The sequence below is a fragment of the Solanum pennellii genome, chromosome 3 (assembly GCF_001406875.1).
Source record: "Solanum pennellii chromosome 3, SPENNV200".
NCBI lineage: Eukaryota > Viridiplantae > Streptophyta > Magnoliopsida > Solanales > Solanaceae > Solanum > Solanum pennellii.
The window spans coordinates 70,750,852-70,768,892 of NC_028639.1; the positions used below are offsets into that span (position 1 = coordinate 70,750,852).

General features: G+C 33.6%; 1 protein-coding gene across 1 annotated transcript; it reads right to left on the reverse strand.

The window, feature by feature from the left end:
• Positions 1 to 2,637: 2,637 nt before the first annotated feature.
• Positions 2,638 to 14,674, reverse strand: LOC107015212. The gene is made up of 18 exons (XM_015215409.2): positions 14,372 to 14,674; positions 12,601 to 12,804; positions 12,224 to 12,405; positions 10,333 to 10,459; positions 10,093 to 10,260; positions 8,920 to 9,627; positions 8,358 to 8,453; positions 8,101 to 8,193; positions 7,833 to 7,925; positions 7,567 to 7,659; positions 7,110 to 7,192; positions 6,635 to 6,686; positions 6,308 to 6,394; positions 6,169 to 6,209; positions 4,766 to 4,817; positions 4,288 to 4,374; positions 3,747 to 3,781; positions 2,638 to 3,664 (listed from the first exon to the last, which is right to left on the reverse strand). The coding sequence occupies exons 1-18, from the start codon at positions 14,639 to 14,641 to the stop codon at positions 2,923 to 2,925; spliced, it is 3,213 nt and encodes a 1,070-aa protein (XP_015070895.1). The 5' UTR covers positions 14,642 to 14,674; the 3' UTR covers positions 2,638 to 2,922.
• Positions 14,675 to 18,041: the final 3,367 nt, after the last annotated feature.

The window sequence follows — 18,041 nt, forward strand, 5'->3', positions numbered from 1 at the left end:
AACTATGCTTTAGAGTTTAGTGCTTTGGCTTCTTTCATAATGGTGTGTGTAAATCTAAACACCAGAGAATTAGTAAGCTTCATGCCGATGTGATAATCTTTATTGACCTTTTGCATTGTGGAATTAAAGTCTTGAATAGTATATTAAGAAGAGTAAATGTGGATGAGGATTTCTGTAGTTTTTGAATTGTATTAGAACTTTTTATCTGGAGATTGTAGATAGTTTTTAGACAATACAAAAGAAAAAAGAGAACACGCATTTCAAGATAGTATTTGTTGCCCGAATATTGACTTAGGTAGTTGGTGGAGCGTAATTTCACATATAATATCCACTATATATAAAGTCACAAAATTAGTGAGTAAAGTTTAGTTACTTTAATGGGGCGAAAAATAGTGTTGTGACTTTTTCTTGTTAAAGTGAAATAAAGTTTAATGAGCATACATGTAATCGAATAGAATGGAGAATTATTCTAAGGATCAAAACAATGGGTGTCGCATAAGTTTGAGTTATATGAAATGTATTTAAACCAACATCCTGAGATGGTGTACAAAAGGAAACTGAGATGTCTATTGGGCCAAACAGATACTAGTGGATTAGTTCTACTTTCTGAAAAAATAGAGGTACCAACTGATAGTAGTAGACTACTAGTAGTAGTAGCCCTTCAATGGCTGATCCATGGCGAAATGTGTGTCATGTTATTAAATACTAATTATGTACCTATGCCGGCTATTATTTTGGTGGACTATACAATGGTGTAAACATCCCAATTAAATTATGCCACATTATCGAGAGTCTTTCCTTGAGATTCAGGAGATAAGTTTTCTGTCGTTTCAGCTAATGATGTTGTTTATGTTCCTAATATCTGGTCGTTTCTCCCATACCCTCCCTTTTCTATTATTCTTTTCGGAAAAAATAGAGATGTGGAACATTGAATTGAAATAATCTAGGTGTTTCAATGAGGAGAATAAGATGCTCTAATTTGATCTTGCTTTCACCTTCCTGCTTCCCTACACATGACGGCCTAGTGCACGAAGCATTCATACAGGGTTCAGGGAAGGGCCTTTGTAATGAAGACGGTCTACCTGACACAAATATTAATGGCTGATTTCAATATACTTGAAATAGGATACATGTTTCCACATCCTGAACCTTTGTTTTTAATCATCATATAAAACTATGGTGTCTGTGCATGCGTCTAATTTCCGAAACTCAAGTAGCAAGCAGTACTAAATGGTCCATCCTAGAGCCCATATGATTAATGGCTAATGTTTTCCTCATGTACCAATCAGGGGTGAATTTATAGCCTTGTTTATGGTTCACGTGAATCCACGGTCTTTGCGCCAAATTAGGTATTTTATGTACATATTTCCTAGAATTGTTCTATATTTTCTGCTAGCACCCGTGTTCTAGAATGTATAATGGTGCAGTTGGTTGAATGTTTTGAATCATTTATCCAAAGTAATATGAATCAATCCCCACTTGTTACATACCTACTTTTTTTGTCCTTGTATTGTTTTCAATTATTGAAAAATTCATTATATTTCATCTTTCCTTTTTCCTGAAATTTAACTGTTGGAGTCATCTCAAATCCTTGAGTAGTAGGAAATATACGACGGAGGTGTATATAACCTTTTCTTTACAAATTTGTATTTGGTTTTTCTACTTAATTTTGTTACTTTCTAATTTTACATGTAAGACATGAAAATACGTGTGGACTGGTGGTCAATAACAGGTTTAAAACTCAGTGGAGACGAAAAAAACATTGGGTGATTCTTCTCATATGTCTAGTTTTGGCGGATAGAGTCTCTTATTTAACAAATTAACCTGCTAGGCCTCTTATTATATCTCGTACCTTAAAGTTTCAAATTAGCCTGATATTTAAGTGGAGAAGTATAAACGAATGGTCCATTATTCCTGAATTTTGAATGTTGCAATTCATAATCCCAAAAGTAACAGTCAGAAACTTTGCTCCAAAGCTACAAGAGCTTTTTCATTTCCAACCCATGATTGATGCTTTATAAGTTAATATCGTTCAATTTATTATTACATTGTTTTTTCAGGGAAGTGACAAAATAATTTGCCAGTTAAGGACAGTGATCGTTTAACTGATAAGTAGTACTATTCATAATTTTTAATTATTGCTAGTGTTTCACTTTTATTTTATTCGAACTGATTTGTTTAATATATTGTATATTCTATGGCTTTGCCAATGTAAGTCAATAATACTACATTAAATGATTAGTTGTATAAATTCCCATGTTTTATTTCTCTTTAAATTATAGATTAATCATTTTTAAATTATTCTTTTTTTTTTGACGAATTATTCATTTTGGATCTTGACCGTGACGCCGTTAAGGTGCTTCCACTTTTTTTTAATTCCTAATTGTTTGTTGTTAGTAAAAAGATAAAAGTTAAGAATTCACGTGAGAGGTAATTTAGAAAATATCCTTGTCAAATAAAAATAAGATCAATCGTCTTGTTTGTTGATAGTAAAAATAAATATTTATCTTCACGCGATATTTCTATCAACCCAATTAATACATAACGCTTACACTTTTATTGCCAAGTCATAGTTAATCAATACACATAAAAATGCAAATCTAATTATCTCAAGCATCACCAAACAAAAATACCAGATTCAGATGAACACAATATTACCTTAAGCAGAATACACTAGACACTGAACTGTTCAAGTGTTGTAGTATTACATACAAACATTCCAGTTTAGTTTTTGCTATATGATAAACTCGATGCTACACAAAATGCGAATGTTTACAAAAAGAGTTAGATTTACCATCATGTACAAAATAAAATTCAACCATGAGCAATTTTGCCAGCTTCATGATGATCATTCACAAATTTTAAAATGTCTTGGACATAAATACACCATGTCAAGATAACCGTCTTAGTGTTCAGAAAGATTTAGTAGAGGGATAAAACAGTTGTAGGCAATAAAAGCTCACTCAACCTACTCAGCCAGTATTGTTCTTGATCCTTCGCCTCCTTGATGTCCTGCTGAACTTTTTCACCCAGTATTTCAAATGCTTTGACAGATCTTTGCACCTCTCGCGCTCGGTTTTGGGCCTCTTGCAAGCGCCTTTCAGCCTTTTTGAGTCGTTTCTCTGCTGCTAAGACCTCATTGTTCCTTTCTACCAAATCCTTTTTAGCTGCTTTAGAGACGAGCTTGGTAGTCTCTCTTAACGCCATTAGTAAGGAAGACTTTTTCTCCATATCCTCCTCTTCAGAGATCTCATCCAGATACTGTTGCAACCAAGCTACATCAAGCTTGGCATCCACAGCATCAGAGACTACAGATCGCATGGCTTTAATGGAAGAAAAACTAACATCACCGGTTTTCAGCCGCCTGACAACATCACTAACAACATCAAGCAGGGAAGCTCTGGCATCCACTGATTTACATTGACAGTTGACTGCAATGTCACCATACTTGGCAAAAATGGCAGCAAGTATAGGAGCATTGCTCACTTTTACTTTATAGCCACGCACATCCACCAGCTCACTGGACACATCACCATCTTCGGGCGACACCTTTATAGTTGTTGTCAAACTCCTTGGATTTTCGTCTACTCCAGATTCTGAACCTTCAACCTTGATCCCTTTATTTTGGTGCACTCCTTTTGGAGTTGAATTATGCTGCGTGGTCCTTCATAAAAAAATACTTCGTTTAGCTAGAGTTCCATTTATTATCATGCAAAGGGGGTCTAAATGTGATAAAAATAACTTACATAATTGGAGTCATCAGATCATCAGTTGCTTTCCCCTGCCAAAATTGAGCATAGACAGGTGTTATGAAGTGAATACTAAGATTAAGTTTTTCAAATTTTATCACTTTGCCATGCATGCTTCCTAGGTTCACTTTGTACTAAACTTCTGCTGCAGTTTGCCATTCACAATGACACTCTGTGAACACTTTTAGAGACCAAAATGGTTGTCATGCAGGGTTAAAAGGACTAATTTAGCAAGGCAAAATAAATTCACGTAAACGTGAATCTTCGCTTATAACTTCTCTTTTAAAAGTTTTACTTACAAGGAAGGGCTATTTCGTTCTTTCAGAAGTCATTATTTTCTTAGAGATAATGTGATTGGATCTTAGTGCTTAGAGATGGCAAAGTCTAATGTTTAGTTAGAAGGAGATGACAACGTACAACGTAGCAGAACTTAGATGACAGTGTGAAAAAAAACCTCTGAAATAAGATGACTACAGAAGAGAAGAGAAAGAGTCAAGAATTAGTGTACCGGACTACGATTGAAGTAGCACCAACTTACACTATATAACTTTGTTTTGCTGCATGCATTCTTCTTGCTTTCAGTACCAGGAGTTAGCAACGGCACATCATTAGCAACATGCAAAGCCTGCTCAAAAAATTGACATTAAGAATGCAGAGAACATAGGTTCCATAATCTGAACACATTTCAGTCCATGGAGAATGGTTTAACTCTTGCAAGTTCTACCCAAACAATATCAACTTTGTAAAATAGGTGAAATAGGATAATACCAGCAGTTCTTTAGTAAATCATAAACCAGGATAACATAAAATAGGTGAATATACTTTCATTAAATGAAGATGCTCAACAGAAGCAAGGAGAAAGATACTATCCGTTGAAAGTATATAACAAAAACAAGAACCGCAGAAAAGCGCCAAACTCTATTGTGGACTTAAATCACAAAGTACATTTAAATTGCAAGGGGCAAGCCAAAGATGTGTAGCTCATAGGCGGAAAGCTTCCACACAAGTACTCTCACCTTCTTTCTTTTCCTTGTTTGGCGATATGAATCAATAATGCAACCAAGGCGCCTGCACATTAACAACTTATGTAATATTCTTTTGATGAAACAACTTATGTAATACTTATCAACCACAAAAATTGATTCACATAGATATTTGAGAAAGCAATAGCTTCGAAGTACAACATAAAAATTTATTAACTTCCAAATGTGCCATAGTATTTTATCCTAAAGGTCACAAGAGAACATAGTACTTCTAGTGACTTTTATTTTTGCATTACTGTAAGTGTCCCAGTAGTCCTGCTGATGCCTTAAAAAGATTTACAGAAACCATCTGCGCCACTGTACAATTAACATCAAATGCAATCAGTAAACATATTGAAGACCCACCAAAATTTCATTGACACTCTTATTTTACTAGGTTTTATGTCAGAAGTTCATCAATATTTCAAAAAGGGAAAAAAATCAGAACAAACATAACACTATTTTGTTACTTCATTGTTCACATACATCAGTGCTCGACTTTTAGTTTTTCTTTTTTCCCTTTTAGCATTTACATTTAGAATAAACTCTAACAAAGTGTCTTATATTTTTTTTATATCCCAAATATACTAAAAGGAATCACCTATCAACATAAATGCTAGAAAAAAACTGTAAATATCTGGAAAATGAAGTATAACTTCATGCTTGTTTTCTTCAAAAAAAATGAGGGAGGCTTGTTTAAATGTAATTATGTAAGCAGATTAAACAAGGCAGGAGATGAAAAGGGAGGTTTTAATCCCCCACCTTTGCAAGAAGATTTTGCATAATATCTGATTGGATACAAGTATCACTTTTCTGATGCATACATAGGTGAAGACAGATGTGTAAGGGTAGCTTATCTGAAGATAAGGGCACCAAGTAACACAGCAACAGAAGCAAACTAGTAAAATAGGGAATGCAAAAGACTTGAAGTTTGGACACCTAATCTATCGAGAAGTTTTACTAAAGGCAAAACCACAAAAAAAGGGTGACATTTTCAGCGAGAGACTTGCAGGTATATGCATGTCTATGTGAGAGAACAAGATTAATATTGGATAGTTGAGTTAGATTTGATGCACCAAAAGAAAATTAAAGATCACAAAATAAGCACCACACAGGAAAAGCTAAATGAATGCGGTTGACAAGAGGGGTTGTTCGGATGGTAAGCACCCTCCACCTCCAACCCTGAGGGTTGTGGGTTCAAGTCACCATGGGAGCAAAAATGGTGGAAACTCCTAAGGAGGCTAAACAAAAGAAGGTGCTTCATCTATAGCATCTAAAGGTATCCAGCATGTCACAATGATCTAAGTTCTATTCTGATACTAATATTTAGCTCTCAAGCAGCATCCAAATCATCAAATTACTTGCCCTGAATGAGAAATCAGGTGAATGAAGCTTACATGTCAGACAAATCACTTGGACCAGGAGCAATCTCGTGTATCTGAAATACATCCATCCAATAAGTCATGCAAATAAAGACAAGCACAGAACACACGGGTAGAGAAGAGAAGGTAAAAGAAAAGCCTGGCAGGAACCCACAGGATCTGATGCATTGTCATGGTCAACTAGTTCCCAGCGCTCCTTTGTAAGATTAAGAATTTCTTGATCGCCATCTCCATAGATCACCTTAGAATATCATGAAAAACGTGAATGATGAAACATTACCAAGGCTTAGAAAATTGCTTGCCAAATTAACTTCAGTTTAGATTCTGACAACCTGTGAAACCGTAGACTGATACCAGCCTATTAGCATATGAGAAGCATCAACCAGCATTTGAGGGAGTACGAATGTATGATTACATAAAGCAGTTGAACTCAATTAAAAAACAAGAAAATAATGTTTACATAGCCATTCTAAATCTTTACCGTGTGCTTCTTCTCTGAATGGTCAAAATCAGTGACAAGTCCTTCATAGAACCTACAGAATGTGAATGCTACGTGATATGACATTTGAACTAAAAAATGAACTTCATTAGAACAAAAAAAGTGATGTGTCAAAATTTTAAAACAAAAAGGGATAATAAGAAGCTCAATGCTCAAAAGTCTGCCTGTATGGACCTAAGAATATTCTTGAAAAAATAAAGAGAAAAAAGTAAACACCAAATCTTCTTGGGCAGATACTACCAAATATCTAATATGATGCAATGACAAAACCAAGCACCAACATCTGCTTAAACTTTTAACAGGAATATCTGAAGCTTGGCTACATCAGATTTTAAAGTCAACATTTAAACTTTTAACAGGAATATCTGAAGCTTGGCTACATAATATACCCCCATCCACATCGGGTCCCCAACTCATTCTCAAAAAATATCTATACATATTCAGTGAAATCACATACACTTGATCAAGTGGCCACCAAACCCTTACTCTGCAGCCAACGAGCTCCTTGTCATGCTCTCTGACAACCTTATCCGGAGAATCCTAAGGAAAAGATTATAGAGATGATCATCAGTCTAGAGAGCAAACACTGATACATCTAGAGACAAGGTGGGAGGTTGAAAAGTATGCACATCAGATTCCATATTAGTCAAAAGTCTTTTCTCTTCAGTAACAACTGGTAACTTCTTTATAGAATTTCATGACATCAGGACTGTATCACAGGTAGAGGACAGTCACGTTGGAGATAGAAAAAAAGAAAATATCCTCTACTCTTAAGTTAAATAAACAAAAGTAAAACTACTTTCAGCACATAAATAACCTCACTGGCGAATTTTATGGAACATTCACTTTAGAATAAAGGTTTTCTAATCTCACTAACTGTAAGTTAACTCTAATTAAAGATAATAAATGTTTACCTCTTTTTGTGATGGCGGGTTCTTCCTTTTACGTTGTTCTTTAGAGCTTTTGGGGAAGTTGCTATGCTTGATGATTGACACAGAACCCAATGCCTGAACCATTCAATTTTTGTACATGATAAGCCTAAAACTAAGGGTAGAACAAACACTTCACTTAAATCCACATAATATTCCAAACAAGTACATTCACTTTAGTAATCACTTACTGAAGGTTGTCTAATATCATTAACTATAAGCCAGCTTTATTAATGATAACAGATGTTTACCTCTTCTTGTGATGGCAAGTTCTTCCTTTCACGTTGTTCTTTAGAGGTTTTGGGGGAGGTTCTTTCTTTGGTGTTTGAGACAGAACCTAATGCCTGCAGAGATCAATTTATGTACATAATAAGTCCAAACTAAGGGGTATATTAAATACTTTACTTGAATCCATATAATATTCCAAAACGAGTACATTCACTTAAATAGTCACTTACTGAAGGTTGTCTAATATCAATAACTATAAGCCAGCTGTAATTAATGATAACAGATGTTTACCTCTTCTTGTGATGGCAAGTTCTTCCTTTTACGTTGTTCTTTAGAGGTTTTCGGGGAGGTTCTTTCTTTGGAGATTGAGACGGAACCTAATGCCTGCAAGGATTGATTTATGTACATAATAAGTCCAAACTAAGGGATATACTAAATACTTAACTAGAATCCACATAATGTTCCAAAACAAGTACGTTCACTTTAGTAATCACCTACTGAAGGTTGTCTAATATCATTAACTATAATTTATGATTACAGATGTTTACCTTTTCTTGTGATGGTGAATTCTTCCTTTTCCGTTGATCCTTCGAGGTTTTCGCAAAGTTGCTTTCTTTGGTGATTGAGAAGACAAATCCCAATGCCTGCACAATTCAATTTACGTATACATTAAGTCCAGAACTATTGTGGGTGGTATAAAAAGAGGAAATAGGAGAGTTTTTGAAGGTCTCTTAGTTGAGAAGTAGTCTCCGTTCCCTTATTTTGTTTTGGCGTAATCAGAAAATTCCTTGTTGTATAGAGGATTGGATGGAGAGTGTAGAGAATCATAGTGTAGATTCTTTTCTTTTTGGTACATCTCTTGTATATGGCAAGTTTAGCCATAATTATGCATGAAAATACTTTTTAGTTCATAAAAAGAAATAGTCCAGGAGCAAAAATAAATACAACAAAATACCAGTGAAATCCCACAAAATGAGGTCTAGGGAGGGTAGAGTGTACGCAGACCTTACCACTACCTCGTGGAGGTAGAGAGTCTGTTGCCAAAACGAATACACAACTTCCTAAACAAATTCAGCCAATTGGCGTTAACTGTTTAATACTTTAATTTACCTCATCCCTTGATTCATTAACGGATAACCTCCGTCTTTTATCACGATATGTGGCTGGTATATTTTTCTTGTCGTCTTTTTCATGTTTCTCTTCTAATGCCTCCACAACAGCAAATTCTTCTGAAGCAACCGATGTAGGTTGTGAGACTTTCTTCTTGGTTATAGCTCCTGGTGCATCTCTTGCTGAAATTGATTTGTCATTTTTCTCCTTTTGGTGTCTCTTTATACAAGTCACTATTGGAGTCTTCTCCTCACCATACAATCCTTTGGAGATTGCACATTTAGGTGAACAACTACTTCTCTTTTTAGTATCTTTCCCACAACCCTTCAAGAGAATACGGGCTTTTGACCTCCTTTCTCCACTTACCCAAGCATGATCGTATCCTTCCTCTGGTTTGTTCAAAAAATTAGGCTTCCAACCTCTTTTCTTTGAAGTCTGTGTAGCTTCTGGATCTACTGCTTTTTTGGCTGCTGCATTTACGAACCCCAAGTTTTTAGATTGCGAGGTGGTCCTTGAATCAGTACTTTTTTGCTGCTTCATTGCATCTCCATGTTCTGATTCCTTTAAAATTGTATCTGTCTCTAGAACGACATCATTGTCTTTATGCTTGGGATCATCTTTCCCTAGCAAAATAGGTGCTTGATCTAGGAACGGAGCAACTATGTCAGGTTCAGCATGTGGTGCAAGCTCTTCGGGAGCATTTTCCCCCTGACAAGTGTGTAGCAAAGGAAGAATTCACATCATTAAATCCAGAACAAATATCACCAATAATCTGTGAAGTTACCTTTACTTATCATTTTTAGATCAACAATTAATCAGCAAAACAAGAAGAGTTTCTGACTATCTCATAAAGGACCTTAAGTTTTATCTTTCTCAAGCTAGTCTAAAAATGAGGACAGCTTGGTGAAAACGTGTACACATTCCTGAGTTTATAATAGTAAAAAGAAATACGGAAAAGGAATGCTGAAATGTAGGAAATATGTCTAGGATCAGTGCTGAATCAGCTGCTCATGAAATATGGAAGATCTAATAATCTTAGAAAAAAGAGGTGGGGGTGGGAACTCCATTCTTTGTAAGTTAGAAAGAGAATGAGAAATGGAGAACTACACAACTAAACAATCATGTTCTTTACAAATAATTGCAGCAATTACTTTGATTATCAGATAGACCCACCGTAGTTTTACTTTCAAGTGCCTCAATCCAAATCAATTCAACAACTTCCGAGTAGTTGTTAATGGAAATGCCGAGGGACCTCACTGCTTTGGGAAGATATGGATGAAGTTTGATAGCACTTTCTTGAAGAACTCTCTCTCCCAACACATAGGAACGAGGTGAAACATTCTAAACCAAAAGAAGATGTCATAAAAATAATGAGAAAGATTGATGAATAAAGTTGTAAAGGAAAAGCTATACCTGGTTATCCTTCTTAACACTACTAATGAGGATGTTCAGAAGCTGCATTGGAATTTCTTCACTCTCTTTTATTATAATGCTCATTATTTCCTCGATGTCCATGAATACTTGATCAGGGTGGTCAGGCCTTAAAATGGGGCAAGAGACAAAACATTGTCAAACCATTTCCCAAAAGAAAAAAATGGCATACTGAGGAACTGGTAGTCTTTGAACTTTACGAAGAAAAAAGAATCCGGTACACTTTGACATGCTATGTACCTTAGCATATAAGTAGATTCATGCAGCATTCAAAGTTATGAAGGTACAACAGTGAATGTTCTGCTAAAACTGTCATATATTCCTTCCATCCCATTGCTATAACAGTGTATGACTGGTACAATATTTTAACATGTATAATTGAATTATGATTATTAGTGATAGTGGAAAAATGTTTAATTTATAGTCAAAGAGTTAGTTTGATAAGAAAATATCTACTTATCAGATTTCGAATTTGGATAGTCAGACATTGAAGTATTAGAAGTTGGATACTCAGCAGCCGGTTGTTGAGATCCCAGAAAAATTTGAGTGGACGAAAAGACTATATACTAAGGGAGGGAAGATAATGTATATCGACTCTCCTTAATATACACACATATTTTATATATATTGTCTATACTGTGCATGCTTGCAAGTGTTTCAGCAATTTGGAAGATGATTAGGGATTTATTGGAAGGGTAAGAAGTGTAATAGGAACTTCACCAAGTAGAGTGGAAGAAGATTATGGTTCCCACATGGAGGGGGAAGGAATTAGGAGACTATCCACCTATATACAACGCTTTTATGGTAAGTTATGGAGATTTTCTCCCGGATAATAATGTGCATGCTTCATGGAGAGTGGTTATATCGACTAAATATGGACTAGCATGGTGATTTAGTCTTCTGGTGAGTGGGGTAAATTCATTTGGAAGGGACTTCTCTTCATCGTGAGACTGATTGAAGCTGCTGAAACTGCACCTAGTAGTTGATTGGTGCCAGAAATGAGACATAGTTTCTCCCAATCCTCCTGGCTTTTCAGCCTTTACTTCCTTTCCTGTTCACTTTTCAAGTCTACCAATCTCTCTTTTGAGATCGGGAATCCATCTGGAGCAACGCTTTGGCCAACTGCAACCTTTGAAACTTGGGGATGATGGGCCCGTTCCTCTACCCTTCTCCACTTAAATACTGGATTTAGTTCGCTTGAGGCAGGGCTCTAACTTGTGGTATAACACATGTCCCTTAATCGGTGCCTATTGAGCTAACACCTGGTGGCTTCAGTCTACCAAAATCTCAACTTTATTCATGTTACCAAAAAAGAGAGGAGGAAAAGCAACACTATAAATCACTGTTGTTCTTTTCCACGTTTGCACTCCCATTTTACTAGCTCTATGTGTTCTGAACTGGCATAATCATTGATTTCCTTCAAAGCCCAAATCAATTCGAAATAAAAAAATTGTGTTCCAAAAAAGGGCTCACTGAATTGCTTGTTCTCAGCTGGGACAATCTTTCAAAGACATGCAACTGCTGATGCACCCATATTGAATTTCTCCTAAGTCCTAAGACAGATATTGACCAAGACAAAACTCTAAGACAAGTAGCTAACTAAAATATACTGAACAACAAGATAGCAGTAGTCACAAGCAATTACTCATCTCATTCATGAATGTTCTGCTCTTTTAGGTTGACAGTGCACAAATAAATAAATGAAAAGGAAAAGGGAAAAGTAATACATTAACTTGTGGCAAGGACAGAGCATACATGATATTACCAGAAAAACAAATGAACAACAAAAGATAAAATACCAGCAAAGTAACACCCGGTCCAATCCCTCTTTCCTTTAGAAAATTATGAATGAGTCACATCATTGGATATATACCTTATACTATTCAGAAAATGTTGAAACATCTGAACAATCAACACATCTAATTCGAGATCCCACATCAGCACGCACGTTCGGTACTTTGCAAGAACTTCAATAATAGAAACAGCCTTTGAATAACAGCGACTATCCAAGCAAGACAATTTCCCAAATGCCAACACTGCAAGCTCAAAAAAGTCCTGTCCACCAATTGAGCAAGAAACCAACAGTGAGTATGTATAAATACTATTCATGCATCCAAGAAAATCATAGATGCATAACTATTACAGAATATGAACCATCAATTACAAAGCAAAACAGCTTAGTTAGAAGAGAGACTGGAAACCAATCTAACTTCCAACTTGGGCAAAGAAGGTTGTATGTGTTGTACTTGCCGTAAGTCTGCTATCATCATATGGTTGATCTGGAGCTGTAATTCTCATGATCTCACTAATGCAAGATGCAACTGACACCTTCACATCTATGTCAGGATGTCGTAGAAGTCCATCTGCAACTAGTGCTTCCATTGCAGGCCGAAAAGCATCTCGTGCTGATGCAGGGGGAACTTGTTTCACCATTGACAAAAGATGCTCTAAATTCTGAAATTTGTGTACCATTAAAAAAATGTTTGAACCATGTCAAATACATCGGAAGCGCTTCTCTGAATAACAAATGAAATCTAGATCATGTAGCAAATAGAGAATAAATAAAGTTCTAAACTACGTCACAAGGTCAAACATCTCTCTCTCCACAGTTATATGTCCTTTCATCCATCAGGAACCCTGATAATGTCCTTTACATATCAAGAAGTAAATGAACATATATATATAATTCCATTACCAGGTAGAGTGAATAAGCAATGCTAAATCATAATCTGTGATAAAACTTTAGTTAAAGCACAAGAAGCGAAAGATAGGCCAAGTTCCTTCGGAACAATAATGATTCAAGATGGATCATGTTGACTGATCCTTCTTCCCTAGTTATTTGCAAGGAACATGTTGAGAATAGTAGATATCACAATCTAGGTCTAGGTGCTAGGTTAGATAATAACTTTTTTTCTTTACTAGATCAGAAAGTAATATCCAATAAACAAACAACAACGCTCAAGACTAAAGAATCAGTCAATGTAGTATAAAATTCATTGATGGATAAGGTTCACATTCGCCTCCTGCGCAAGCCTAAAAACTTCCTAAGCGTGAACATCTAACCCCCACAATCCCAAATCTACAGACAAATAACAACCACATACCCAGTGACCGGTGTAATGCCACAAGTGGGGTCTTGGGAGAAAGAAATGTCCTTAACCCAAATCTACATAAACGTGGAATCAAAATTAGAAGTGAAGAAATTTTCTTGTATTATATTGAGAAACCAAGGTGACAACTTTTTTGGCTATCTTGGTTCGCCAAACAATTCAAGCATATAGTATTAGGAGCCTTCGTAATATTACTGATTTCATAAAGACTTTTGGCAATCCATAAGATAACACAAAGACTGAGATGTCCACCACCTAAAAAGGTTGTCACCTAGGCTTCTCAAAATGATACAAGAACATTCTTTCACTTGTATTTTGATCCCACGTTTATGTAAATTTGGGATAAGGATGCGTTCACACCTCCCTCCCAAGACCCCACTTGTGGCATTACATCGGTCACCAGATATGTTATTGTTGTTGTGGTTTGACTGTATACATTTGGATTGTGGGGGTTAGATGTTCACACTTGGTAACATTTAGGCTTGCACTGGAGGCGAATGTGAACCATATCCATCAATTAATATTATAGACATTGAAATGATTCTTTAGTCTTATGATTTTTTGTTTGTTCATTGGGTATTACTTTCTGATCTTGTAAGTGAAAAAGGGTTATTATCTAACCTAGCACCTAGACCTAGATTTTGATATCTACTAATCTCAACATGTTCCTTGTACATCAAAGAAAGTAACCAATTAGGGTCATTTCACCTATGATTAATTAAAAAATTGGTAACCTAAAACAAATTTCGAAACAGTTTAAGAATTCTATTATAAAGAAAATAAACAAATTACACACAACAGCATTGCAGCAACGCACATGAGTAAGCACAAAAATTGAGACCCCTTGGTCCTTATGTACTTCTGGGTTTAAGCAGATAAACAAATGGCAAGAGAAATTAAGAGGGTCTCACATCAAGCTTCTCCAGAAGCTCCTCTGTCGAAGAAGAAGAAGTAGGCTGCTGAAGAAGCTCATTCCCAGCTTCAAGAAGTTTTTTGTTCCGTTCTTCCTCTTCATCTGAAACGGAAACATGAGCGAGGGCACCCATTTCTTTTTTCCAGAGCAAACGAAGAAGAAACAAGAGCACTGCAAAATCAAAAAAAAAAATCAAAAGACCCCAAAAGTTGACACCAGTACTAGTGAACAAAGGACAAGTAAGTAAGAGAGAGAAGATGAAACGCATGCAGCAGAGGCACAGCACATCTGTCAAAAAAAATTATTTTACTTTTCAAAAAACCGAACAAGAAAAACTGAATTATTTAAAAAAATTATTTTGTTGCAAAAACTGAATTACTAATAAAGTTAATTAGTATCCTCGACTTTTGTGGCTTTATTAATTTATATTTAAAATAAGTTTTTAAATATATTTTTAAACTAGTTTTTACAAAAATTATTTAAATTTGAAAATACCAAGCTTTGTTCTTTAGTCAAAGGTGTTTGATATATAAGTAAATATGGACGGTACTAAAAAGTCTCACATCAAATTTAAGTGTTTTCTAATAAAGGGAATTAATTCTCTACCCCATGAAACTCGAGATCTCTTCCCACTTTACACAATACTTGTTGATAGAAACAAAATTAGTTAAGCGGGCATAAATCTATAAAATAATTTTTATTTTTAAAGCAGACATGCACATATATAAACTTTTTTATAATAAAGATTGCATTCAATTTTCCAGTACTCACTTGAATTTGCAAATGAGTTGCTATTCTTGTAAATAAAAATGAAAATTTATGAATTTTAGTAGCTTGGTCTCTAGGCTTACTTGAGTTTCTATTTCGTTGATGAGAGTTTAATTCTACAACTGTAATCCTCTCGTTATTTTTCATTTCTCTATGCCCTTTTTTTCACAAAAAAAATATAGGTGGAAATGAGGGAGAGTCAGAAAAATTTGTGTTGAAATTGATTTTCTTTATCGTCATCATCGTCGTCCTAAATTTCCTTCATCTCCGCCGCAATGATTCTAGTTGTGTTAAAAATGACAAGGGCTGATAACATCATCTATCATATATCATATATTATTATAAGTGGGAACAAAAAATTGAAAATTGAAATACCAAAATAACCCTATATAGTTGAGTTACTACAATAATACCATTATATTATTATTATTATTATTATTAAATACTAATTTAAGTTTCATAACAGAAAACTTTTTACATACCACTAAAATGTTACTGTAATAATTTAAAGTGCATTTATTAGTATTCCTTTTGCCATTATCATTGAGTTGCATTAACAATTTTTCTTCTTAATTGCTGAATTTTGAGCACTTAAAATAATTACCGTTTTAGATTAAAAAAACTTAAACATTAAAGCATATGAAGAGAGAGGTTTAAGCATATGGAGAGATTCATACAATATCAATATTTAATTGAAGAGAATACATGGTTAGATGTCACAATTTATTATTTTTCACTTTTTAATGACTTTAATTGCTAAACTTTTTAGCTTTTACAATTAAATACATTCATTCACAACCTTTCATATACATAATTTCTCTCTTTATAAGTTAAATAAAAAAATATTAGTCCATTACAATTTATATTTTCACATCTTATAGTTCTTATATAATCATTTATTCAATATGGTCTTTTTTTTTCTTATTGATATATTGCTTTGTTTAATTAACTTCTTTCATTTGTATGGAAATAAAGTGTTAGATATTTGACAATCTTGACAAATCATATAATTGAAGTAGTAATCTTTTTTTTTACCAATAAATATAGTGTATCCCACATGATTAAAATAAAAAGTCTTTATCAATACAATCAGAAATTTTTAAAATTCTATTGATCTTTGCAAGTTGCAACCTTATTTGAATGTTTTACCAGAAACATCATTTTTACCCTTTAAATATTGTATAATGCATATTATTCTAAAATAATTATATCATTTGAAATATTTGGTATTAAATAACATGAAATACACGTGCAACGTACGTGTTTAAGAACTAGTCTTTATATAGGAGGCAGTATTAATTAGGTTTTGAAAGTTATTGCACTTTTATTTATTTCTTCGGTCTAAATTTTAGTATAAATCTTTATTTCGTCCAAAATTTATTACAAATCTTTATTTCGTTCAAAATTTATTACAACTTTTTATTTCGTTCAAAATTTATTACGAAATTTTATTTCATCCAAATTTTATTACGAATCTTCATTTCGTCCAAATTTTGTTATTAATTTTTATTTCATCCAAAATTTATTACAAATCTCTATTTCGTCCAAGTTTTACTATAAACCTTTATTTCGATCAAATTTTATTACAAACTCTTTAAAAATTTGATTATTTGCTTCCAGTTTTTTGCCAATATAACTTCTTTTTTTTGTAAAATTACTTATCTGGATAAAAATTATTTTAAAGAAATACAAGGAATAAAATTCTTTATTTTGATCCAAGACGAAATGAGAGTTGATATTTCAATTTTTCTCATTTATGGGGATAATGCACAAGTACCCCTCAACCTATGCCTGTCGAGAGATACACTTATACTATATTAAGGTTCTATTACCCCTGAACTTATTTTATTAATAATTTTCTAACCCTTTTCGGCCAACGTGACACTATCTTGTAGCCCAATGCTGGTTGACTTTTTTTTTCAAGTTAGTGCCACGTAGGCCGAAAAGGGGTAGAAAATTACTTATAAAATAAGTTCATGAGAGTAATAAGACCTTATTATAGTATAAGTGTGTCTCTATAATTTTGGACATAGGTTGAGGGGATACTTGTGCATTTTTCACTCATTTGTGATCATGTCATATGACATGAATTCCATTTAACAATAAAATAACTTTTTCTGAGTAAAAAATTATTATTTCACTTATAATATTTTTTAAATTATGTATTTCCTCTCAAATGTAAAAATTATTATTTTTCTCCGTTAACTGTATTAAATGTATACACTTTCTTCCTCAATTATTATTTGGTTGGATGAGCTTTTTTTTGAAGAAACTTATTTTTCTTCTTTTAATTTCAAAAATAAATGAGAGTAAGATTTCCTTTTATTGAAAACTATATTGAATAGATTAAGTTTCTCATTTATATATACGCTATATGTGGAATCAATATCGACTCTATTTGAGTAGTTATGTTTTTCACAATCGTCTTGAATTGAATTAAGTGCACAAATTAGATTTATTAAATTTTAATATTTATATTTGATAAATCAGTTTTTACTATTTTTTTAAAAACTAGGTGGATCTATAAAAATAATTGAGGTAGAAGGTAAAATTTATATACACTATTATATTTATGATTGCATATATGAAACTACATCAATATGTTATTGTATATAAAATTTATTTTTATATTGATACACATAGTTATACAATATCTATTCAATATTTCTATTGTACATATATAATCACATAAATATTATATAATTTATAAATAAGCTTTTGATTTTTTACTTCCCAGTATATTTAATGCATAAGAAATATTTATTATATGTATATATGTATATATTTACTAACAGATAACAACGTATATAATGTGTTAAATAGAATATGAAATAAAAATAATTTAAAATAAGCTAGAGAATAAAATGTGTGGCACAATTTTGAGTAAATTTGTCCATTTT